The sequence below is a fragment of the Fistularia commersonii genome, chromosome 2, assembly GCF_037954325.1.
Source record: "Fistularia commersonii isolate RoL2024-O1a breed Wild chromosome 2, RoL_Fcom_v1.0, whole genome shotgun sequence".
Taxonomy (NCBI): domain Eukaryota; kingdom Metazoa; phylum Chordata; class Actinopteri; order Syngnathiformes; family Fistulariidae; genus Fistularia; species Fistularia commersonii.
Genome location: NC_141285.1, coordinates 13,719,210 through 13,744,403, shown reverse-complemented (window position 1 = coordinate 13,744,403; position 25,194 = coordinate 13,719,210). Strand labels below are relative to the sequence as shown.

The 25,194-nt window shown below is 39.0% G+C and overlaps 1 protein-coding gene across 16 annotated transcripts in view; it reads right to left on the bottom strand.

Annotated features, from left to right (window-relative positions):
- The window catches only part of dst (dystonin), a 104,533-nt gene that overhangs the window by 48,115 nt on the left and 31,224 nt on the right, over nucleotides 1-25,194 (bottom strand). For 15 of the 16 annotated variants that reach the window (XM_086168493.1, XM_086168362.1, XM_086168396.1 and 12 more), the window contains 30 exons: nucleotides 22,631-22,797; nucleotides 22,442-22,554; nucleotides 22,218-22,324; nucleotides 22,009-22,128; nucleotides 21,521-21,616; nucleotides 21,292-21,419; nucleotides 19,888-19,981; nucleotides 19,656-19,810; nucleotides 19,125-19,581; nucleotides 18,886-19,014; nucleotides 18,695-18,772; nucleotides 18,433-18,594; nucleotides 17,783-17,884; nucleotides 17,525-17,620; nucleotides 17,317-17,442; nucleotides 17,074-17,226; nucleotides 16,812-16,966; nucleotides 16,571-16,697; nucleotides 16,279-16,462; nucleotides 15,451-15,608; nucleotides 15,193-15,371; nucleotides 14,975-15,113; nucleotides 14,700-14,893; nucleotides 14,463-14,625; nucleotides 14,306-14,389; nucleotides 14,006-14,113; nucleotides 13,819-13,917; nucleotides 7,648-7,794; nucleotides 6,034-6,122; nucleotides 5,840-5,948 (listed from right to left, as the gene is read on the bottom strand). In XM_086168493.1, the coding sequence (XP_086024619.1) occupies nucleotides 5,840-5,948; nucleotides 6,034-6,122; nucleotides 7,648-7,794; nucleotides 13,819-13,917; nucleotides 14,006-14,113; nucleotides 14,306-14,389; nucleotides 14,463-14,625; nucleotides 14,700-14,893; nucleotides 14,975-15,113; nucleotides 15,193-15,371; nucleotides 15,451-15,608; nucleotides 16,279-16,462; nucleotides 16,571-16,697; nucleotides 16,812-16,966; nucleotides 17,074-17,226; nucleotides 17,317-17,442; nucleotides 17,525-17,620; nucleotides 17,783-17,884; nucleotides 18,433-18,594; nucleotides 18,695-18,772; nucleotides 18,886-19,014; nucleotides 19,125-19,581; nucleotides 19,656-19,810; nucleotides 19,888-19,981; nucleotides 21,292-21,419; nucleotides 21,521-21,616; nucleotides 22,009-22,128; nucleotides 22,218-22,324; nucleotides 22,442-22,554; nucleotides 22,631-22,797 (4,218 nt within the window). Of the gene's footprint in view, nucleotides 1-5,839; nucleotides 5,949-6,033; nucleotides 6,123-7,647; nucleotides 7,795-13,818; nucleotides 13,918-14,005; nucleotides 14,114-14,305; nucleotides 14,390-14,462; nucleotides 14,626-14,699; nucleotides 14,894-14,974; nucleotides 15,114-15,192; nucleotides 15,372-15,450; nucleotides 15,609-16,278; nucleotides 16,463-16,570; nucleotides 16,698-16,811; nucleotides 16,967-17,073; nucleotides 17,227-17,316; nucleotides 17,443-17,524; nucleotides 17,621-17,782; nucleotides 17,885-18,432; nucleotides 18,595-18,694; nucleotides 18,773-18,885; nucleotides 19,015-19,124; nucleotides 19,582-19,655; nucleotides 19,811-19,887; nucleotides 19,982-20,107; nucleotides 20,316-21,291; nucleotides 21,420-21,520; nucleotides 21,617-22,008; nucleotides 22,129-22,217; nucleotides 22,325-22,441; nucleotides 22,555-22,630; nucleotides 22,798-25,194 lie in introns of those variants that run through there. The other variant, XM_086168482.1, reaches the window with a different exon arrangement.

Genomic DNA, 25,194 nt, shown 5'->3' with positions numbered 1-25,194 from the left:
GTCCCTCTCTTTGGTGTCAAGCAGGACATCTAAGTTGCACCTCTGGGTCAGAAGCTTCTCTCTCTGGTCCCTGAAATCTCGTTGAGTGGCGCTGAGACACTTGAGGAGGTAGCTACTCTTAGCGGGACTTAAAAACTGTGTATGTTCAGATATGAAGCTTTGAATATCAGATGCGACGTCCTCCAATTTCAGTCTGGCTTCCTTCAGCAGAACCTCGGTATCCTGGTAGTAAATAAAGAAATATAGAAATAAAGAAGAGGAAATGGTAGCACCGAATCAGGTTTCTGAAGATATATTTACAGCCATACTGACTGTTTAGAATCAGACTTTCGAACACCTTGTTCTCTTGAATCAGTTGTTTAAGTGTGTCAGCATCACATGCAGATAAATCCTTATCCCATGTATCTGAGTTATTTTGGAAAAGGCCCACTACTTCATCAAGTCCACAAAGATGTTTCTGGTATGTCGATTCCAAATGTGCCTGAAAACACAACATTAAATGCCACCGGTGTAACAGTCAGATCTGTTTATTGTACTATGCAATTACGGACTCAAAATACTGACCTCTCTTGTTTCCACTGCTTTATGCAATGAATGACTCCTTTCAGCAGACAACTGGGAAACAAGTGTATAATTTGTCTGTAACTCCAAATATGTTGAAGCCAGATCTTGGTGAATTTGTTTGGGAACATTATCGTCAACACAGTTCAAGAGCTGTTTGGCTGTCTCCATATCAGCTGTCAGCACCTCAGCCAGACTGGAAAGTTGGGACTCCAAGGACTAAACAAAAATATTTCAAGACAATTTAGCACAATCTAGATACAGAACACAACCTTCTTTTATTCATTTCTAACCTGGTATTCTTCCATTTGGATCTGTAATTCTTCCATATTGTTCCCGATAGTTGCCTGCATGGAAAGGTCTTTTTGAATATCCTCCAAAACATCAGCATGATCCTGCATCCTCCCAATATACTCCAAATAATCCTGAATGGAGAACAGCTGATTGGAAAGAAAACATTTGTGGAGGAGACATTCAATTATTACAAAAACACTAAAAAAGACTTGATTGTCTTAATGCTGTCACAGGGATAAGTGACCTTACCTCTTCAATTTTACTGACATCTGACTTTGGGGGAACTTCAGGGAACTGGTTGGAACTTTTTGCACCAGAGAGACCCAAGTCCTCCCTGACCAGGCCCTCATCTTCCTCTGAGCTCTCCTCTTTAATGCTCTCTAAGGTGTACTGACACTCCTCTGGAGGATCACCCCCTAGGTGGCCATGCAAAGTCTCAATCACCTCCTGAAGCATTGAGGGGTCCTGGCTTGAGGAAACAGTCTTGAGTATTTGTAGCAGTTGCAGCTGGATATTTGGAGCATCAGAAACCTCTGTTTGGTCATGTTCTTGTTCCGATTGCTTTGGTACATTGTCTCCTGTATCTTTATCCATCAGACATTGATTATGTTGCCCGACCAAGTGCGTGAGAAGATCTGAGCGACTTTGCTTCTCAAGCCCATGCGGAGAATAAGCCTCTGCAAAAATGTGGCTGCCGGCTACCTGAGGTGCTTCCTGATCCACAGAATCATCCCTGCTGTCAAAGCCATGAGTTTTCATCTCGTGCGAATTTCTGACATTTCCTTCTCCCTGTTCATTTATATGCGCCTTTACAGAATGTGAGAATACTACAGGAGATGAAGTAGTGATATCAGGTGGGTTGCTGCTGTCAGACAGTGAGCTGTTAACTATTTGGGAATTTTCACCTACATGTGCATAAAATCCATGTCTGTCTTGCAAGCAATTAAAGTCATCACAAAAATCTTTTTCAGACTTTGTTGCATGAATGTCTGATGTCCATAGAATAACTGCATCTAGTTCATCATTTGTCTCTTCTTCTGCAGATCTTGACATGGAGACTGGCTCAGCAACACTTGCGAAAATTGGAACACCGCTATCCCGCCAGTGTGGGGACACCCCCTCTGGTTTTGCGTTGACGTCATCTAATGCTATGAATTTTGACTCAGAATTGACACTGTCAGTCAATACTGGTTGTGAACAACTGCCAGCAGACTTATTTTCAACTTTATCTAAACCATAGGTTTGATGACTGATAGTATTTGTGATTTTATCATTGCCATTTAGTAACATAGAGACAAAGCTTGACTTTTGTGGAGGTTGATCACCATCAGGGAGACTCTGACCATTTAGAGAGAATCCTTCATCAGAATCCCCCCCTGAGTGAATGACCACTTGCTGAGGCAGTGTCATTCTGCTGCCATCTACTGTAATGTTTTGATTCTGAACAGCAAGAGGACTGGAAACTGTGACTGTGCTTTCAGACATATCTTCAGGCAATAAGTGTCCCATGTTATGATTTGTCTCACTGTCTTGTGATGAATGAATATTTGTTTCACCTTGCATTCTTCTTTCTTCAGATTCATTGTGATCCGGTAAGGAAAGATCTAATTCACACTGACTCAAACTAATCGTATGATTTCCCATCGGATATTTACAACCAGCTCTAGAATAATGATCATCAATGGGTGAACTGTCATCTTCACACTCATGAGCAGAATACTCAGTGTGCTTTGGACTGGTGTAGGAAGGCATCAAACTTAAATTGACAGTTGGAGAATAATTATCTATCACTACCCTAGATTCATCAATGTGATCTGACTGCTCACTGTTGATTATGTCTGGTGAGTCACTGACTTCTGTCAGTGAAGACCAGTTCTCTGTTTGATGAATAACCTGGCTTTTTGAGCCAGGTGAGATAATCAGAGAACTGTGACAACGAATTCCCCTGCCGTTGCTTTCCGAAACATCCACTCTACCTCTATTCCCACTTTCCTCATCATCTTCCTGATTTGGGGCATCAAGCACAATGACAGCAACCTTCCCGTCATACGTCTCCTGTTTGCTTCCAGCTTCATCACTCTTAACAAAATCTAAATTATGGCCCTCACAGTTGAAGTGGCTACAATCTGTCTCTGAATCTAAATAAAGGATCTCATCTTCACCACGGAGTACTTCAGACGGCAAGGACTCACTCCTACTGATTGTGCAACCCCCCTGAAACTGGCACGGCTGTTGCAGGATATGCAAGGCTGTTTGTGAGGATAAGGGTCTACTTGTCACAACCTCTTTTAATGCAGTTAGGGCGCACTCATCAAATTCTTGAATACTACCGCTTTCAAGCAGCTTTAAAACCATTTCTTCAACTTCAGCGTCCTCACCAAGTGCAGCCTCCAGGTCATTCGGACTCTCACTGATCACAGTCAATATGTCCCTTCCATGCTCTTGTGTTTTCAAATGTTGTATCAAACCCTCAACACTCATCAAATCATTGTCCTCTGTGAACAAAACCTCTGCTGGGATGCTATCAATGCTTGTTGATGGACTGTACATTGACTGGACATGTAATGGTGGTAGAGACTGACGGCTTGGGCTTCCTGAACAGCGAGGCTCAGATACACCTGATGGTGAGCAAACATGTGTGTGGGTCACAGAATGTATTTTTGGAAGGACTTCCATCTCCCAAGAACTTTGACTATGAAGAATCCCAGCACATTCTCCTTCTTGTGAAATGTTTCCCCAACATTGGCTTCCATATTCATCGGATTCTGAATCTATGTTGTTTTGAAACTTGTATTCCTCATCGAGCTCTGTGTAATCTCTTTGTACAAAACCGTAATCTATCAAATCTTCCATACCATCTTCCTGTAAAGTTGTGTCATATGGACATGATTTCTCATTAAAGGAAAGTCTCCCTCTGATGGAAGAGACAAAATTATGAGGATGAGACATGTAAGGCACGTCTATCATTTCCTCTGTTTCCTCAATTATCTGTAATGGTATACTGGAATCTACAGTTGCTGAAACGTTACCAACATTTAAATTCACCATTGTTGTATTTTGCTTGGGGTTTTCAGAAAGTAATGAATCTTGAAGAAAAATATGTATCATTTTAGTGACCTGATTGTCAAGTATTAAGACCCTCTGTCCTGACTCTGGATCAATGTAACTCTTCTGTAATAGGTAGGAGATAAATAACTGATCTTTCTCTGTTGGGTTAGGGATGTCAAAATCTAAGTTATCAGCAGCTTGAAGACATCCATCAAGCTGGAGTTTTTTGTACATGAGCCAAGATGAAAACTTCTTATTCAGGTCATCTATGTCAAGAACGACATTCGGAATTTCTATCGATTTCAAAACCTCCGCTGTGAAAGTGTCTACAAAACCACTTTGAATGGCTGTGGTCATGTCCACTACCTCTGAATTTTCTGGAATGTAAAAAGCTGCTATTTTTCCTTGATTGATGTCCAATCGGCTGCTAAACTCAGTGGCACGGACATGTTCATTGCACTGTAGTGATTTGGAGACAGACTCTAATTCTTGGTTACTTGGTAGCACAAGACCCATAAACTGATTATGATTTCCAAGCACAATAATTGAACTGCTGTTATTCAACAAATCACACTGAACAGCAACATCCACCTTTAACTCATCTGTATTTTGGAGTGTTCTTATGTTCCTGATAATATCTCCCGAAAAGGCTTCCAAAAAGGTTTCATTATGGCTTTGTGTGTAATCCATCTGAGTGAACGTTGATCCTGACATGGTCTCCTCTTCATTTGGGTCATTCCAGAAGCACCTGAGAGTTTCAACATTTCTCTCTGTAATAGGTGATTTCCTTTTGCTTAGAGATGTTAATGTCAGCCTTTTAACTTCAGAAGCTTCATCCTCCTGCAAAGGCTCTGAGATGGACACACTATCACTGCTTATATCACTGATCATATCTTGACCAGTCTTTTGCTGCTTAAGGGTCTTGGCATAGACAGAAGGTGTGATTAAACCACACTGAAGTGCATTTTCAAGGGTCACCGAATCTCCTGTGTAGCACACCTTGAAGCCATCGCCATCTGGTTTCATTTCTATTAGCTTTATAATGAAGTCTTCAGACATCGACCCATCCTTGACACCTGCAATGTCAGGGAGTGACACTGATGCCAAATGCCAGCTCTCCACACACTTGTTCTTTTCACTGAAATCTGACACATGGCTCAGTGAGGACTTGTGAAGGGCATTTCGTTTGATGACATCATCCTCAAACAAAGAGACATGTGGCTCAGAATGTAAGAGGTTGGATGTAGAGACAGGAGGAAAGGTGATACCAATCCCCTGTCTAGTTGGGCTTCCCAGGGGTCCGCGTCCAAGCCAAGGAAAGCCATCAGATGTTATAAAATCCTACAAAAAATATCAATAATTACAGATCCATTCATATTCTCAAAATATGTAAAAGATGTATCCATGTCAATTGAAATCCTCAAAAGCAGGACAAAAATGATACTCACCACCAGACAAACATGTTAAGCATCATGTGCACAAATGCAAGACTGCTTCAGGGTTGTAACAGGAAAGTGACGGACAACACATTAAAAGCTTTCATGCCTTTGGGAATGCCATATCCATTTTCTTGCAAAAAAAGGGTAGTTAGTCACATGGCATACTGTGGATAGAGGGTTATGTGTTGTATCTTTGTCTTTCAACTCCATCAGAAGAAACTGACAATGTTTATGTGTCAAACCAAAGCTGGGCGCAACCAAGCATGTTTACAGCACACTCTTTTTTTTGTTTGAGAAATAAATATTTTTTGTGAGAAACTCTTTCCAATATTCAAGTAAGTGAACAAGTCAAGTTTGATAAAAGAGACACTTGCTCTTACTATGCTGTGTCGGAGGAAAATGGTTAGTCATGCAATGGGACATCGGGTGGTGCACTCCCTGCTGATACATTGTAAGTCACAAATGCAATTTTCTTAATAAATGGCTCAATTTCAAACCTCTTCAATGTTGGTGGTCTGATCCGCACAATGTTGCGTGAGGTCACTGTAGGCTTGATTGAGTGCCTTCAGTTGTTCCTGGGCATTTTCTCTTTCCTCCTCTGTCATTCTGTCAGACAAAATATACAGATTAAGGTTTGGAACTCCATCAAATACTATGGCTTGAATATCATTATAAGAATTACTTGGCATACTTGTCACTGTGTTTGTTTAGTAGCATTTGTGTCGCCCTCAGAGCTTCAGCGATTTGCTCCTTCTTTGTGACCATTTCCTCAACTGTAAGCTAAAAACATCCAAACAAAATGTGTCAGGAGATAGTATGAGACACAATAAGTCAGTGTCTACTCAGTTTTTACACAGATAATGTCACAGATCATTTTGAGAGAATAAAAATGAAAATATGATAAAGGCAAAAGGGTTCTAGACACTCAACAATTTTCACATTGTAGCAACCAAAAATATTTATTCATATAATAAAATATTTGTATCAAAAGCATGACATAACTGGATGTATATCCTACAGTAATTTGTAAACAAAAAAATTAAACAGTATTACTGTATTGTTGTGGGGTGCAATGTGTCTTACATTAAATAGATAGACAGGCAAAATAATTGACATGCTTGTGCATATTTTGGAAGATTTAAAAGTATGATCAGTCTGATTGAAAAACTACATCGTATCATTGCATTTGTCTAACTTTAACCTCTGTGTTTTCATTCAAGGTCAAAATATGGAAATAGATGAAAATGTAGAGATTTAAGTCATGACAGTGCTTGCTGAGCTCTAAAATCATAATCAATAATATATCACACATATTTTCAACAGTAGTCAAAACAAGATGTAGTCATTTAAAGAAGAGATTTGGCAGTATCTCTGTATATCAATGTTGAAAATTAAGTGTGCCCAAGCGTGTGGGCAATTCTCATGGTTCGGGTGATAGGATGAGCTTCAATTATGTGGTCGAGAAGTTTCTCAGCCATCAAAATCATGGTTAATCATTGTCAAATCTTGTCATAGCAACTGTCCATTTTTCTTCTTGAATATGTTTCATCTTACATCTGAGAGGTCTCCCCAAATACAATAGACTGCAGTGATTATATGGTATATAACTGCTGAGGTTGTGGTTTTGGTTTGTCCGAGCTAACAGGGTTTGTTTTGTTATTAGGCAAGTGGATTTGCAGCAACTAGGTTGAATGGGGTTGTTGTGTAAATATTTGTACTGTTATTCATGCATTGTCTGGGGAGCAAAGGTGTGGATTCTGGAATCTTTGATAATGTACTATAATTGAAGGGAATATGAATTTGAATTTTGAAAGAAAGTTATTATTTTATCTGTTCTAATTTCCATATTTGTGAACTAAAATTAATTAGCCACTAATTCAAATCCATCATTTTAGTAACACAACCTGTCCTATTATGATAAGTTTGTTTAATTTTTTTTTCAATATTAGTTGATTTCAGCTGAATAATGGCAGCTCTTGACAAAAGATATTATTTCTGCTTTATTACACAATGTGTTACATGGGTGCTTGTGCAACATTAGTTTGAGTGTTAGTTTGGGTGTTACTGCTTTATGTAACATGTTATATATGATCTGATACTTAATCATGGAAAATCTCCAGCTTATGGTGATAGGCACATGGACTAAATGGATCAGAAAGTAAACATTGCATTTTTATTAATAACATATATATAGCAACATTGGATGTATGTATTTATTTGCCATAAAAGTAAAAATAATCTCTCAGGGACACTTGTAGAACATATGAAGCCGTAACAGGAATATATATAAATACACAATGATTACCTGGGTCTTATTTGAAGCATCTGTGTTGGCATTTTTATCTTTCAAAGCAGTTCCATCATTGTTCATTTTCTGTTTCACATTCGACATCCAATGCAACAGTTTGCTAACTTTATCACCATGTTCTCTCTTCTCCTCATCAACAGATCTCTAAAACCAGAACAGACGTGTTCCCCAAGAGTATTACTTTATGACAACAAATGTATAAACAGAAAACATTTTAATTAAAAAAGGACAATTTTTCCCAACATATTTGAAATCATAAACAAAAACCATCTGAACTCAATAAAGGTGTATGAATCAATTCAGAGTAAATCAATCAAGCAATGCAATGATGTAGTTATATACACCAATATAATAATGCAATGGAAAAGTAATGATTCTTTTAAAAGTTCTAAATATCATTGTGAGAAATTTACAGCTTTTTTCTTCAAAGGGGACCAGAATTTATTTTAGCATTTTATTGTTTATATGCCAGCATATAATGGAAGGCTGTTTTGGCTCCATACCCTGCAACTTTAGTAGCCTCCAGTAACCTTAACCCAGTGTGGCAGTCATAAACACTTCTTTCAAGACCCTCTCTGAATGTGATTTTTCTCTTGGTCTTTGGACAGGTAAGACTTTTGGTGTTGAACTTCTCATCTTTTAGAACAGAGGCAAAGACTTTATCCATATGACTGCTCTGAATTAGTTCCTCAAGTGAGACTCTGTCATGACTGTCAGGATTTATCAGCCCCCCGGTTAGAAGCTGGAACTCAATGCAACGAAACCCAACATCCTTTGGCAAGAGATTTTCCTGAATAGCCTGGGATACTGACAAAACCTTTCCAGTCTTGGGGTGGATAAAGCCATTATAGGCCTGCTCAAACTGCTCAAGCTGCTTTGCCAGGGAATCATCCAAAAGACCTGTTTTCACTGCATCTCCGATAACAACTTTCTCTCCAGATGAAGGGTTACAAATACCCCCGGTGCACGCCTGGGCCTCTAATAACCTTAGAGCGGTAGCCCGATCTGTAAAGCCTTGTTGAAAGCCCTGGAAAACAGAGAGACGCTTTCTCCGAGTGACGTCCCAGAGACCAGCAACTGGGCTCTTAACATCCTCAACAACAACCATTCTTGAAAATATGATGTCAGCCACCTCAACGATACCAAGAACACCATCACAGTAGCTTTCAAGCTCAGACTTTTCAAGAAACCTCTGACTCACAGCTGACTCTAGACAAAGTTCTCTTCCATTTTTGTCATCTGTAATGATGTGACGTGGAATTCCAGCGTTATCAACATCTGACTTTTCATGCCATTCACTCTCCTGCTGCGACAGAAAAAGATAAATCCTTTTGTCGATGTGTTTCCCTTTGAGTGCTTCGTAAGCAGACATCTCAATGCCAGAGCTGCTATTGACCACAGATATCCTGTGAGAACTTGTTGGAGAGATTTTTGTTAGATGTCTGTCACCAAGAGGGAAGAGAAAGACACCGACGTCAACGTCATAGAGGCAAGTCTTAAGTATCTCAGAGTAATATGCTTTCTGTCCAGAATCAGGATTGTGGAAACCTTTGGGATTATGGACAGGATCATGCAAACTCTCCAGAGTATCACTGTTTATAAGACCATTGTCAATAGCAAGGTTGGCTGGTATCCTGAAGCCAGCCTCTGGACTGAACAATCCTCCAGTGGCGACTTGGACCTCCAGGAGCTTCTTAGCTTTGTATTTATCAAGAATCCTTTCCTCCATTGCCTGAAACACCGATAACTTTTTACCGGAATGAATGTAGCCACTGACAGCTTTTTCAGCTTCCAAAAGTCTATCCTTCAACCCTATATCTATTATTCCTCTCTCAAGAGCATCCAGTACAGAAAATGTTTGTCCTGTAGAAAGGTCAGTGAGGCTTCCTGTCGCAGCCTGCATTTCCATGAACTCAATAGCATATGTCTTTGCTATAAAGCCCTTCTGAGCGGCTTCTAAGAATGATATCTTTTTTTTACTAGACTCCACGTAAATCCCAGAGACAGTAGTTGGTTTGCCGATGTACGGACCGATTAGAGCTTGAAGCTCTTCACTCGTGATAGTACCCATCTCTGCTTTGAGCAAGATCTCCTCATCCAATAGTTTAAATTTGACTAATCTTTCAATATATGTGTTGCCTTTGAGATCTGAGAGCTTCAACGCTATTGAATGGGAGGTGTTCTGTTTGTCCCCACTGACGTTAGAAATGTCTTCCGGTGTACATTCTGTGATCTGGCACGTTCTTGTCCGTGACATATTTGGTTTTTGATTTGCTCTTGTCCCACACAGAGCCATATATCCCAGCAAAGTAGGGATCTTTAACTCTTCTGGCTTGCTCCGGTTCTTGTTTGTAACATTGTTCACATCGTTTTGTGAGAAAGTGTGAATCGAAGCGATAGCATTAGATGCTTTACTTGGGGAATCTTGCTGAAGGTTTTGACCGCTAATACTTGGCATTCTATCATGCTCAACTTTCAGAGAATCTTCTTTCTCAACTGCTGCCATCTGTAGAAGTGAGAACATTGAATTCCTTTCATCAAAATGCTTTGGACATATATATATTGGACATTACAATCAATCGAATTACATTAAAGATTGTATATTTGGCGTTAGTGTTCTATTGATATTAAACTGACTTTATCCATACCTCAGAGGAGCCGCTTATGCTGAAAATCACATCCTCCATGCTGCTGTTAGGATTCTCAGGAGCAGAGGGCTTTTTCTGTGTAACTGTAACTTCTGTCTTCAACAAACCAGCCCTGCTATCTTTGAAATACTTGGGGCTGCTGTCACTGTACTCCTGTTTGGTAATCTTCTGATTTTCAGCATTTGGCCTGACCTCCAGTAACATATTTTTTTCTTGGAGATTGTTTATCTCTTTGACATAGGTTCTTATTTGCTCACGAAGATGTTTCGCTTCATTTTCTTTCACTGTCAGTCTCCATTCCCTGTCTAACAACCGCTGTTTCAGGTTAGAGTCATTTAAGTCCTCACTGTTTTGTGATGATTTCAATTTGGTTCTCTCTTCCTCAGGTTCAGCAATTTCTGATATTGCTGTCAAACGATCTTTGCCCACCTTGACTATTTCTTGCCCTAGTTGGTCTACTTGGGTCTGCTGTTGCTCTATCTGCCACAATGGTCCCAAAGAAGTTTGCTGTACTGCATCGTGTTTGCTTTCTTGTCTGAAATACTTGCTTAGTATCTCTATAAGATCTGCGTTACATAACTGCTCTTTAGACTTATCTCTTTCACCTGTGATTTCAGACTGCACCTTAACTAACTTCTTTTCTACTTCATTCTTCATCAACACCAACTGCTTGTCATAGGCCTGTTTCTGAAGTTCTAGTCTGCTTTTCAGTTCTTCCAGCATTTTTTTGCATTTCGCAAGTTGCTCTTCCATCTGCTGGGACTTCAGTCTCAGCATAGAATTTTCTTTTTGAATTTTCTCAGCTTCTATCAGAGTATGCTGCAGCTTTTCTTTCAACAGTCTAATTTCTGACTTGGTTGAGATACTTTTATCTAAAGCTTCAGCTTTTTCTCGCTTGAGAATTATATTTTCGTGTTGTAGATTCAATTGGGATTTGTCTAAACTGGTCATGAATTCTTTCATCTTTGTTTTATTGTTTTCAAGCTCACCCTCAAGCAGCATTATTTTTGATTCTTTCTCTTTTCGTTGTTCTGTCTCTACAGCCAGCTCATCTTTTACTCTTTGTAAGGATAAGTTTAAGTCTGAAAGTGTAGCATTTAAGTTTTCAATATTTCTATCCACTGCTTTTTTATCATTCTGAAGAGCTTGTAATTCATGCTTTAGATTCCCTGTTCTTTTCTCTGAGGTGCTTGTTAATCCTTTAAAACTTTGTTCATACTGAGAAAGCTCATTTTCTAATGCTTTCACTTTAGCGAGATGCTTTTTAGTCTCAGTGTTTTCTTTTTCAATTTCAACATCCTTATTTTTCAGCATTAAATTCAAGCCATTGATTTCAGCATCTAGCATTTGGACCTTCTGTTTGGCTAAATTCTTCTCATCTGAAAGTGCCAACAAATCGGATTTTAGGGTTGCTACCTCTTTTTCAGAATTTTCAATATTTGCGGTAAGAATTCTATTTTGCAGTTGCAGTTCAGTCATTTGTTTTAGTTCCTCACAGTACTCCTGTATTTTAATTTGAAGCTCATGAGAGACCTGGGATTGTTTTTTTAGTTCATCCTCAAAAATTCTGACCTGCGATTTGGTGCTTTCTGTCTGAGACTTGAACATTTGTATTTGCTGATCTTTGCTGTCCATTTCAATCATGGCACAGTCAAGTTTATCTCTGCCATTCTTCAGGTTTTTTGTCATCTCATTATTTATTTGTTTCAACTCATCCACTTGTTTTTGCAGCTGAGAGGAAACTGATTCCATTTTTTGAATCTCCTTTTCAAGATTTTGACATTTGAGTTTCAATGCCTCTTCCGATTTCTTCATCACCGCATGATCTTCCTCAACTCTTTGAAACTGCTGTTTCGAGTTACGGATATCACTTTTTAATGATGCAATCTTTTGGTCAGAAATTACAATTTCTTTCTCCAGTGACTCTGTGTGAATTTTAAGACTTTTAATATCGCTGTTGTTTGAGTCATTTAATCTTGTCAACTCAGTACATTTAAAATTCAACTGATCTATTACTGCCTGCTTTGAGGCAACTTCTTCCTCTAAATTATCAATCTTGGAATTTTTCTCTTGATCTATGGAACTCTTTTTATGTAATTCTTCTTGAGTGGTCTTCAACTGATCTTTAAGCCCCTCAACTTCAGTGTTTTGGAAAAAAACATTTTGCTCAAGTGAAGATTTTGCTCTTTGGAGAGTTCTGATTTCCTCCTGAAGTTTACTAATCGATGTCTTCATGTGGAATGTTTCCTGCTGAAGATCCTCGGATTTCTGTCTCATGCTTATCCTTTCAGTTTCCATGTCCATCTGAAGCTCTTTCTGTCTGTCGTTGCTGTCATCCAAAAGCTTTTTGTAACCTTGCGCTTTCTCTTCAGCTATCTCTGCTCTTTTCTGAACCATGCCTAACTCCTCAAGTTTCTGTTTAAGTAAAGTCTTTACACTGTCATTTTCTCTGACCGGAGATGACCCGGGTTCATTGTCAAGCGCTGACTGGCATTCAGATGATAAAACTTGCTGATCCATATGATTTTCATTACCTTGACTTGAACCTTGTTCCTCCTCAGTGTCTACATCCGTCTTTATTTTTGTTTTTTGGCTCCATTTGATGAAATCTTGCTCATCATCAGTTTGCTTTAAAATGTCATCTAGTTTCATCTGAGCCAGAGACAACTTGGCCTCTGTCTGCTCAAATAACATTTTTGTGTGACTCAATTCCTGCTCAGTAGCATCTTTGTCTTTGACTGCAATTTCTAGCCTTGTGTGATACTGTTTAATGTTATGCTCAAACTGTGATTTTTGAAGCATTAGATCGTCAATTGTTCTCTGCCGTATCTGAACTTCTCCCTCCAGTTTTTCCATATGTGCATCTCTTGCAACCAGCAAGGCGTCTCGGTCATTGACCCATTGCTTCAGTTGACTAATTTCTACTTCCATTGTGGCTTTTTGGAGCTCCATGCTGTCTTTCCTTTTTGCACTCTCTGCCTTTTCAAAAGCCTTTCTGTTCTACAATGCAAAAACAACAAGTAATTTGGAAAGTTTCCTTAAAAATTTCCAAACTTAAGTGCGCTAATATGTCTCCACCCACTAGAATGCTGAAATGATATGAAGCAATCTCTAAAGGGATTTTCATTTTTCTCAAGAAGGACCGCCACCACAAGCTGTCAAAGATGTCAAAAAAAGCCACCTCCAAAAGTTCATCATCAGCAATGAAATATTCTACATGCACACATTCAAAGTATTTCCTTTGCTTTCTTTAACAGTGAAGCAAATCCCGCTACATGATGATTCTGCATTATAAAAACAAGCCAAGTAGAAGCCAAGAACATACAGTGATAAATAAAGGGAGTCATGCAGACCTGGCCATTAACTATTGTGACATACTTTGTCTTGGCAAAACATTTTGCTGCAAAGCAAAGAACTTAAATGTCCAAGCATCAAAGCACCCATATCACCACATACATCTTTATAATTTTTTCTGCATTGACTTCTATTTATGCTGAAGAAAATCAAAGACATGACTCACCTCCTCGTCTTCTGTTCTCTTTAAGGTCTCACTGGCAAACTTCACATACTGCGTCATCAGTGTGACAAGAGCTGTGTAGCGGGTTCGAAGATCCATAAACTGTTTGTAAAAATGGCAAACATTATGTCATTGTGATGCTCTGCACATACAGTACAATTTTACTTTTTGTCTCAAAACATGAATTTACCTCTTGCTGGATAGCATCAGATGAACTCTGCATCCGCCGCTTTTTTAGAGGTGATTTGTGTTGGGAGTCAACCATGGCTCGGAAGGTCATCAGCTGAAGTTCATAATCCTAAAAAGATGCATATATATAGGAAGATATTTATAGTTGAAACTTTTTGGTTTGTAATGTTGCCAAAAATTGACCAAACTGGCCTTGAAAAGACACCAAATGCTAGTTAATATCAGCCAAAAATCTCTTCAAAAGTGGCAATTTAAGGGGGAAACAAAGGGGATTTTAAACAGATTTCAAAAATCAGTTCACCTTAATTGCAGATGAGTACTGCTCTGAAAACTTCTGACACTCATCCATTTTGCTCTGCTTTTGTTCAATTTCAGCAGCGAGGACCTAGAAAACATGAGATATTGAAATACACAGCTCCATTTTTATCCCTTTTTGAGAGAGAATGCTGCAGTCCTACTTTATGTTTGTTCAGCAGCTCTGCCAGTCTCTTGCTATCTTCAGGTTTGTTTTCCTGAGCCTTCAGCTGCACTGCTTCCATTTCTCTAACCCACTCATCCAGAGTACTGTAGGAATCTCTGTATTGTTTCAAAGATTTGCCAACGCCGTCCAGCTCCCGAAGCCTGAAATTTTATCACTAGATTTAATAAAATTGAAATTCTTAAATTGCTGAAAAATCTTTCATACCAACACAGACCTGTTATCAATCTGAGAATGAATATTTTGCCATCTCTCGTTCAGCTGGTCAGCCTTTTCCTTGTGCCAGTCGAGGTCAAAGTCCCGCTCATTGTGGGTCTTGAACATGCGGTCACTGATTATTCTTGCTTTCTGTAGCTCATCCTCCATGTCGTGAAATACCTCTTGCTTCTCGTCAATCTCTGAGCGCCATAGCTACAAGAATAGGAGGGGTATTTACTCACCATTACTTTAAAAAAAAAATCTGTGTTACCAATGACATCCAAATGTTTTTACCTTGAGAGTGCTAATGAATGTTTCAATGGACTGAAGGTCGGAATTCATAGCGTCTTCATCGTAGAGTTTAGATTCATAGGCCTTAACCAACGCTTCAGCATTCTGGCTGTGTTTCACAACTAAACTCAGAGTTTTCAGTCTGTGGAAGAAGTTATATGTCTCATTATGGTGAACGATCTATTTAAATGATACGTAACTCTAGATCGGAAACATCTTACTTGTCCATGTAAATGGTAGACATGGAGTAGACTTGGCTCATGCTTTGCACGAGGACGGTGAGTTCTGATGAGAGTGTCGACGCAGATGGAAAACCTGGAGCTTGTCGGAGGAACAGCTCACACTTCTCCTTCATGATATCGAGGTTCTCCTTTAATTTATCCAGCTCGGCTGTCTTCCTCTGACAAAGAGCATAAGAACAATAATTTAGTTGAAAACACGAACATGTTCCTGAATATATTAACATTTTAGACAATCACCTCTTGTTCTGTGATGCGTTGGAGACTCTGCTCGATGTCATCTCTCTCCAGTGGTGTACGGATTTGCCTGATCAGCCGTTCCTCATGGGCCTCGAGATGCATCCGAAAGTTGCGTATTTCTGAGATGTAGTTATTATATACAGACTCCTCGTGTTCCTCTGTTTATTAGAAATGACAATATAAAGATAATAATCAGAAAATATAGTATATATAACTTTCAAACCGCAAAATCAGCTTCCATAATTTCACAACAAAATACTCTTTGTCTAATTAGTTTCAAATTTAAATGATTTTGAATAATATTTAAGAGGTAAATATTTATTTCACTCAATAATAATTTTCTCATCATTCAATAAATTTAGTAATGTCTCTGCTCGCACTATTTACTATGACCACTTGGATCGGCCTCTAGGTGGCATTATGACCAAAGTATCAGGTCTAGTATAAATGTACTCTGTGCAGCGAAAGGGAACCAAAGCAAATTAAGAGAGCGATCTAAATAAGACCAGAGCTTTGTTAAGCTGATGATATACATATGAACTATACAGCTTTAAGTGTGATTCTTTTAATCACACAATCTTTGAAACATTTTGTCTTTTGTATTTGGCATCTGACACTGAAACTCATTAATGCACATGTAATTTTAACAGCAAAGCCAATAGATTATGGAGTCTAATCTGAAATTACACAGTACAAAACTCCAAAAAGGTATTAGCTTAAAGCTTATGAGACTTATAGAGTCATGTTTTTTTTTTCCTTGTGGCTTTGTGTTATAAATGCACATCAGTGAGGCACTGTGGGGAGGGACAGGAATGGAAACAGTCATGCCTCTTTCTGCAGATTTGAGCAGTTCCTGGTAATAGTCCTTGCAGCCTTCAACTTCTCTCTCAAGCTCAGCACAATCTGCCACTGTGAAGACTTCAGATTCTTCGCTGTCTTCCAGGAACTCTTCGAAATGAGACTGAAGACTACTCAAGATCTGCTGATGTTCACCAGGCAACATGGTCTTAAACTGCAGTGTTTACAAAATAAGACAAACACTGTTAGAACCTCACAATTGGTAAATATTTACCAATCAGTGCTACTGATTCAACTATTTGACGAAATACTTCAAACATACTGAGGCTACGTTCCAATTGCGAATAGCTCGTATATCAGCCATTAGATAGTGCCAGGAAACTACGCTCTTCATGTTGATATGCGAGTGGTGCCAAAGAGCCAGGACATTCTGGTATAATTGCTCAGTTCTGCAGGGAAGTAAGACGTTACATAAAGCAACATCATCAAGCCTTGAATGTCACATCATTTCAAAATATAAATTGAACATTTAAGGGAAGTGTCAAAAACGTATAGAAGCACACCTTGAAGCCATATCAATAGCTTCTTTGTTGGGTGGTGGTACAGTAAAACAGACAGACGGCACCATAGCCTCATTCCCTGCTGGGTTGATGACTTTCCACTTAGCTCGGTGAGAGTTATTGGCCAGTACGCACTCAGCATCTTTATGAATGGTTATCTGAAAGAGTTTTAATAAAAGCAGACCAGTTAGTAGCAATTAATATGACATCAAACTTCAAATAAAGGTGAACTTGTTTCTGAGAATATGGTGGGGACGTGAAAAACCTCTATTTGTTGATAGTCACAGATGGCTCTGACGGGGATGGACGATCTCACGGGGCTGTCGGGATTCCTGGGTCGGAGCTGCACAATATTTTTGGCCCTGCTCATCAACCCGGCGACCGTGTTGCGATACTGAAGAAGCTGCTCCTTCTCATCCTTGATACACAAACCATCATTTGATTGTTATTCCATTTCACACTTCTAATTGTTTCATCATCCATTTATTTGAAGTATTCAGCAGAATACCATGGATTCCTGAATGAGATCTTCCAGTCTGTGCAGGCTACTGGTTTGATCACAGCTATACTTTCTTTGAATAGCATCTTCCAGGTTCCTAAGGTAGTCATGGGAATCCTTTGCATCACTGAAAAACTTTAAATCAAGAAAGAATGATATGTTAGCCATGTCCAGTGAAAGAAAACTACAGAAGAAAAAACCAAGAGCAACAACTCACATCAAAATAAACAGCACTCTCCTTTAGATGTTGTTCTACACAAGAGCAGAGCTGTAAAATCCAACTCCACTGTGTTTGCATGGCAGCTCGGTAAGCCTAGGAGTGAGACGCCACAGAAATGAATCACACAAGCATAATAGCTTTATATTAATACCGAAGAATGTTGATGCAGGGTGGGGACAATTTTCAAACCAAATAAATCAGTAAAGGATGACTGAACTGACAACCAGGCCAACAAACACAATTAACGAGGCTTACCTCAATAGTTAATCGGGCTGGGTGGTTCTTAAGAAGATGTTCCGCCCTGTCCTGCACAGACTTGATCACCCCCTCCTTTTCATCCAACTCCCTCATCAGATCCTGTTTAGAGAGAAGTATAGTTTATATGACTTGCAGTCTCACTTTTCAATGCAGTTTTGGCCTGTTGCACGTCAGTACCACTACGGGGGTGGAAGACATTGAGTAAAATAGGATAACTGACTAACTGGATGGTTGAGAACTTTCACAGACATAAAATTGAATAAATTCAAAAAAAATTCAGGCTGAATATTTTAACTGAGGTAAGTAATATGCAAAATGCCTCTGTGAACAAAAACATGTTTGCAGAAAAAGATGATGAGACGTGATAAATAAGAATAGCCTGCACAATAGCTATGTGTTCACCCCATAATTTCAAACTGAGTAGCGTGGTGCATTCATGGTAGCTAATTCCAGCAAATATTATTATATTTCTATTTAGTTTCCCACAACTGTAATTACCATTGACGTTGAAGATATTGTACGTCTTAAAAAAAAAAAAAAAAAATCAGACTACAGTATTTCAGACTTTTTAAGGGCCTAACGGCCTGTATTGAATTAATCACAGAAACAAAAACAGAACGTGCAAACAAATACATATGTGTTCTTACAGCATGATAGTCTCTTTTCTTGGATATGTTACTGTTGCGATCACTCCAGTCAAAAGCAACCTCCTCTTCTTCTTTCTCATTCAGCCAGATCAGCTCTCCTGTCGCCTGTGACACAAACTCATGCAAGCTTTCCAGGTGGCTTTGCCGCTCTCTGGAGCAGCTCTGAAATAAAAATATTCATTCATTTATCATAAGTTATATTCTTTCTAGTTACACTAATGAAGTCTCAATTATTTTTCTTTCTTTTTTTAATTTATCTTACCAACAGATTTCCATATTGCCGTTCTAGCTTGCTCAGTTTTTCTGAAAAGCTTAGTTTTAAAGGCATGTCCATCTGAATCTGCGTGGAAAAAAAAGGCATAACTCAAGTTAACATGAATAGCATTCCAGACCCACAAAAATAGATTATTGTTTATGATTTTTTTCACAAAGACAATGAGACACAGCACTCACCTCGCTAAGTTTGGCCTCTTTCAGACTCATCTGAAATTCTTCAATGGCTCTGTGCACAGTTTTGTGGTTATCTAAATGCATTTCCACACTTGGCAAATCAGATCCCCACTCTGAACGATCTAGTTGCAACTTTAATATAATAAGCACAATTACAGTTTCATATGTTAAGTATCCTTCTGAATGTATGAGTGTATACTTGAAAATAACATGATGAACCAAGCATGGAAATGACTTCTCACCTGCATTTCTAAGACCCAATTCAAAAGGTCTTGAACAAAGTTCATGTTGATCTCCTCTTCGGTCATGTTGGAGTCTGTCATCGATGATTTCAGTAAGGGCTTTCGGATTTGCATGTGTTTTAATTGCCTGAGGCTGCCTGGGTCTAGACTTCCACCGCTCCCAGTGTAGTTGTCCACTGAAGCCTGCTGTAGACTCGGGGTTAAGGACGGGGTCAGGCACGATGTGACACTAGAGGTGAATGTGGTCCCAGGACTTCCAACCCCCCCTTGGGTGAGTGCAGGGGTAAGGCCAGGTGTCAGGCTACTGTTATTATTCTGGGAGAAACCCGAGTTCAGGCTTTGTGTGATGCCTGAAATCATCATTTTGGTTTGTTCTGTTGTCAAGGTGCGACCTTTGCTATATACAGAGGAACACTCAGCTCTCAGGGACAGGAGGTCATCCCGCAGATTTGAGACCCTGATTTTAAAAACAAATACAAGTCAGACAATTTGGAATCTTTGTGATATATTGGATGAATAATACAATTTTACCTTTGTACTAGTTGATCTGCAAATGGGAATTTTCCATCTAGAAGGAGCTGGATATCCACCACTTGCTGTCTGAGGATGTTCTCACACTCCAAAAGGTAGCCAGCAATCTCAGCTTCATTTAAGAACTGGATACCAGACTCGAGACGTTTTACATCCTAACCATCAATAAGAAACAATGTATTTTCTATTCTGTATAATAAGAAAGAACAGTAATTGAAACAGTCACACTTACAGATTGCAGGGATGTTGCGGCCAGTGCCAGCTTCTCCTCACCATTGACACAGTCCCGCTGAACCCTGTTAGCAATCTGCTGCAGCAGCTCAAGTCTGCAACAATTTATTTTGTGGATAGCATCACTTATTTCAAAAAAACAAAATGAAGTTGAAAAAAAAAAACACAGAAAACAACCATAAAATTCAAACATGAACACAATGCAGGCCATGTTCTCTTACCTGGATCCATAGGTAATACCGTTATTCAAAAAGACTGAACTGTTAATTTTCAAAAGCTCAGATCCTTTGAATAGGTTATCATTGGAGTCATAGCTCGTAAAACTACTGTTGCTGACAGAAGATGTCCCACTGAAATACTCCATATTGCATTGCACAGTACAGCTATTTTTAATTCCACTTTATAGATACATTTCTCATTATTATTACCGGTTTTAAGGATTCTAACCCAACCTAATGTCTAGTGAATGACTGACTGCAAGGCTGCACACACCCAACTGATGGAGTGGATTTTGACTTCCTTTTATAGTGTAACATTAATCCCAGCCTTACATAATATGATGCCCTCAGGGGTTTGAAATAAAATAACAGGTTGAGACAGCGCACTTAGACAACTGAGACTGCCAAGATGCCGGTTTGCTGTTTTTTGCAGGCAACACCTTGCATAATGCTGTAACTATAAAAGCCGTATCATCAAGAACAAATGAGGGAATAGTTATGTCAAGTTTTGAAACTATTTGCGCTGAAATTTAAAAGCTCGCCTAAAAACCTTGATCCACAATGCAAATGAACTAATCAATACCTGATAAGGCCCTAAAAACCTGACGGCCTACAGACAAAAGAAGTCACAGGACGATATTTAGACGATATCTTGTCTGATATTTGCTTTAATATGACAGACGTAAACTACAAAAATTTTGAAAGATTTACGATTAGCTAGCAAAAGACTCATTAATAAATCATAAGTTTGCTCCGGTGACTGCACAATATGTATTACTCTAGAAATTTTTTTCAAGGGAAGATTTCTATAGCAATGTGGAAAATAACTCTGGTACCAGAAGACCAGTGTCATATATCACTAGTGACTTAACTGTACTTGAAATGTGGTGCTGACTCTTCTTTCTCCTTACCAACCTGTGTTTATGCTGTGCTGGCTCATAGTATACTTGTTTTTAGAACAGTTGATTTGAGATGCACCGGCTCATTTAAGTAATCTGAGCATTTCCTGCCATGGATCTTGCCTGTGACCTCAAACATCCACATGTGAGCCTGCAGTAAAATATATCTTACAACTATGACTGGGAGCAACTAAGTTTCAACTAAGAAACATATCAAAACACTATAAAGAATTTGTTATGTCACGCAATGGTGAAACAGGACAGAAAATGTATGATGTGCTCACACACCTTTCCACCTCAGGCCTCAGGGACTTCTCCCTTTCTAGCATGGCAATGATTAATTTTCCCCATTCTTTCTCCACATCATTTGGGTGATGACCCGGAGGTAACTGAATACGTCCAAACTCGATCCACACCTGTCCAATGCACAAGCAAAAACACAGAAATGTAATTATGTCATCTAAAAGTAATGGTGTGTTATCATAACCATACTCTGTGTTCTTTGGTATCTGAATACCTCAAGCATTTTGTAGAGATTTTTAATTTTTGTCTTCTCGTTTTCTTTGAGTGGGATTTCGTGTTCTTTAAACTGTAGATATTGTGTATAAAGTGCCTGTAAAAGAAAGCATATAATCGTTCATATGTGGTATCTGTACACGTTACATACAACAAGACTTCTACTCCCATGTATCAACTGCCAAGTCAGCCTGAGGCTTTTCTCCATACTCTCAAATGGACTTGAAAATAACTGCAAGAAACTGCTGCTCTGTTACAGGTTATAAAGTCTTACAGCAGTACAGTGCTCTCATATACATATTTATCAATATACTTTCTGATATTTACCTCGCACAAAGAAGTAGCAAGGTTTTTTTGTTTTTTTTTAAAGAAGTAGCAAGGTATTCCTCAACTTTCAGACATGATAAATCTCAATATGTAAATATTAGAAAACAAGGACATACATATACATCGGTACACTATATATAGATATAGATGTTGTGTATATACCTTGAGCTCTACAGGGTTGTTTGGGAATGATCTGTCTGACATTAGCGTGACATTGTGTTTGATCCACTGGCTGAGGTATTTGATCATGTTCTGGTACTCCACCCATTTGATATCCACATCCTGTTCATTGCAAAATGATCAGCATCAATTTTTAGTTCGACTGTATTAGAAGGATTTTTTTATTGATGATGGCAAAAACATTGTCTTACATTCGGACTGATTCCGTCAGCCCCATCAGGTACTTTTGGGAAAGCATCATACAGCGTTGAAACATATGTAATGACTGACTTTTCATCAGGAGACTGAACATCTACATCTAATGACAGGAGAGAAAAGGGACATTCAGCACCTGACTGACATTTTTTTCAGACACTTGAGGGTTTTCCTCAGTGTAATACCAAATGTAACAATGAAAAATAAAATCAGATCTCACCCTCTGGGTCAAGCAGTCTGGCAACCCCAAGCTGTTCAGCTATACCAAATGCATGATCAAGATTTGATCGGTTGGTCTGTGCTGACACACGGCCCATGTCAACAAGATCTGGCCTATGGAAGACAGGAAAATTGAATAGTATGATTAATACAGTCAAGCTCACGTATTGACTTTTCTTTGTTACATTACCTGTATTTATGAATGATGGCATTAAAAAGTCTCCCATCTCTCCAAGAGGTTGTAAAGTTTTCACATCTTACGCCTACGTAGCCCTCTGTTATCTGCTTGGACCAGAGCAGCAGCCTCTCCTTGGCTGTCATGTCCTCGGACTCCCCTGTCACATGAATGTCCGAGATCTAGCACAAGACAAAGACAAGTGATGAAATAAATAATACAAGACCCACAATTCACAACATGGACCATGGCATCTTCTTCTCCTCTTTTCGGTTTTTCACTTCAGGGGTCGCCACAGCAAATCAACCTTCTCCATCTAACCCTATTCTCTGTACCCTCCTCTTTCACACCAATTATATTCATATCCCCTCTCACTACGTCCATAAATCTTCTCCTTGGCATTCATCGAGACCTCGGTTCATTCTGGCTGATAGTCTCATATCGCATAGTGATCATGGATCATGGCAAATACAACAGAATTATTACAAATGTGATATACAGGACATCCCTGTTTTGTAATTACATTTCAGCACAAAATTATATGCAACAACCCACTATTCCACTGAACCATAGACATCTGCATTTGTACAGATTCCTTATATACATCAAATTTAAAAGTATTTTTATAAAATGTTTTATTCTATAGAATGGTAAGTATCTTCATTAGCCTAGATCAAGTGTAGAGCTTTTTCTTTATGACTTTAACTGGAATGTGAACTAATACAACAAGTTAAAAAAGCAATAAAAACATTTTGTGGATTAATATGGTGTCATACTTAAACTTGTATATAAAACAATAATTAAGAAAATATAGAATGTAAAACACTCTGATATCATGTATTCATCCTTGACACTGGTTCGGTTGAAGGTGTTTCATCAAAGAAACAATTTCTTTAGTCCCCATTATGTGAATCAAAAGTTTCCTTTTGAGGTTCACTCAAAATTCTCTTTACTTTCAGTATGATGTGAACTATCAGCATGTCAATGGCAGCAGATAGAGTGGGGCAATAAAACAAATGTATGCAGATTCACACACTGAAGAACATGTGACCAATGCATTATGTTTTTGTGATTATGTTATGTTTTAATGTTCCACTGATCTGTTGTGGAACTGAAACACATGTATGAGGTATGTGTGATTGTTTTTACTTCTATAAAACTCATGAATGAATTATTGTGTGCAACTATGTGTATTCTTCCACAACACCCCCTAAAAACACACACACACACACACACACACACACACACACACACACACACACACACACACACACACACACACACACACACACACACACACACACACACACACACACACACACACACACACAAACCTTCTCCTGCTCCTTGATCTAAATTCACTCCGCAACTCTTCTAACAATCACAGAACTAAAAAACACAATGCCTCTCAATCCAAAACCAAATATAATCTCATTTGCTGTTTTTCTAATTCAAACCTCTATCATCCTTTATAATTAGCTAACGAGAGACACTTTGCTCTCAACAATACAATTGTCGAATAAGTACTTGACAATAGGGTCCTATGGATGGCATTTTATTTGGATAATTCCAGAAACATATTCCTCTTTCAATACAATGCTTTGGCCTGTAGACAAGTAATATTGATGAAATTGTAATACAAGTGATTAAGCAACTTAAATTCCAATTATAGGATCTGTTCAAGTAATGGATCAAGCAAAGTTATGCATTTATACTCTACAGTCCACTTGCTGAAGGGATGTGGATAGTCTGACAATATAAGAAAAGTATTTAACAATGCTCATTGGACCAAGGTGTGTGTTTTACACCTGTCTAGCCAATGCATTTCTGCCATTTATGCTTAAAACACACAGCTGCTCATCTAAACACGGTCTAAACCCTACTTTCATGATGTGAGCTATAAAAGAAATGTCTAATTTACCTCCTGGTTGGAAACACATTTGGAATGCTTCAGGAAACCAGAGCAGGTGTCGGTCATAAGTCTCCTCCTCCTGTGTGGTTGACGGCCCCATTTAATCTTTGCAAACGTGTCCTCACTCAAAGGTCTGTCATTATCCCTCTGAGTACCCAGAATGTGCTCAACCGCTCCTAAGCTAACAGCTTTTCTTAACTGACACTGCAGCAGCTTCTTCACGGGCAGCTCATCCTTCAGTAAGATTCCACCAGAGGTTGTATTAATGCGGTGAAGATTTTCATCGACATCAGCATTGTCTCGGGAAGACCCTGCTACCCTGCATGTGAGCTTCTTCCCAAGAGTTGGTTTGAAGGCATTTATTGGAATGGAAAAAGGATCCCTTCCACCACAGACACCTGTACTGAGGCGACTATGACCGGACAGGTGTTTTTCCCCCTCTGAAGATGTATCCAGTCCTGCATGGTCTTCCTCTTTGTCCCCACCTGTTCCATCATGGAGCTCCTTCACACCACTAATACTGATCTCATTTACAGGACTCCAGAGGGAGTCAGAAAAATGAATATCCTCTGTTTTCTTCTTCCGTCTTTGAAAATAACGGCGACGCGTGAGCTCTTTGGATTTAGGTGTCAGCGGAGCTTTCTTGGGGTCAATATAGCATTCCTCT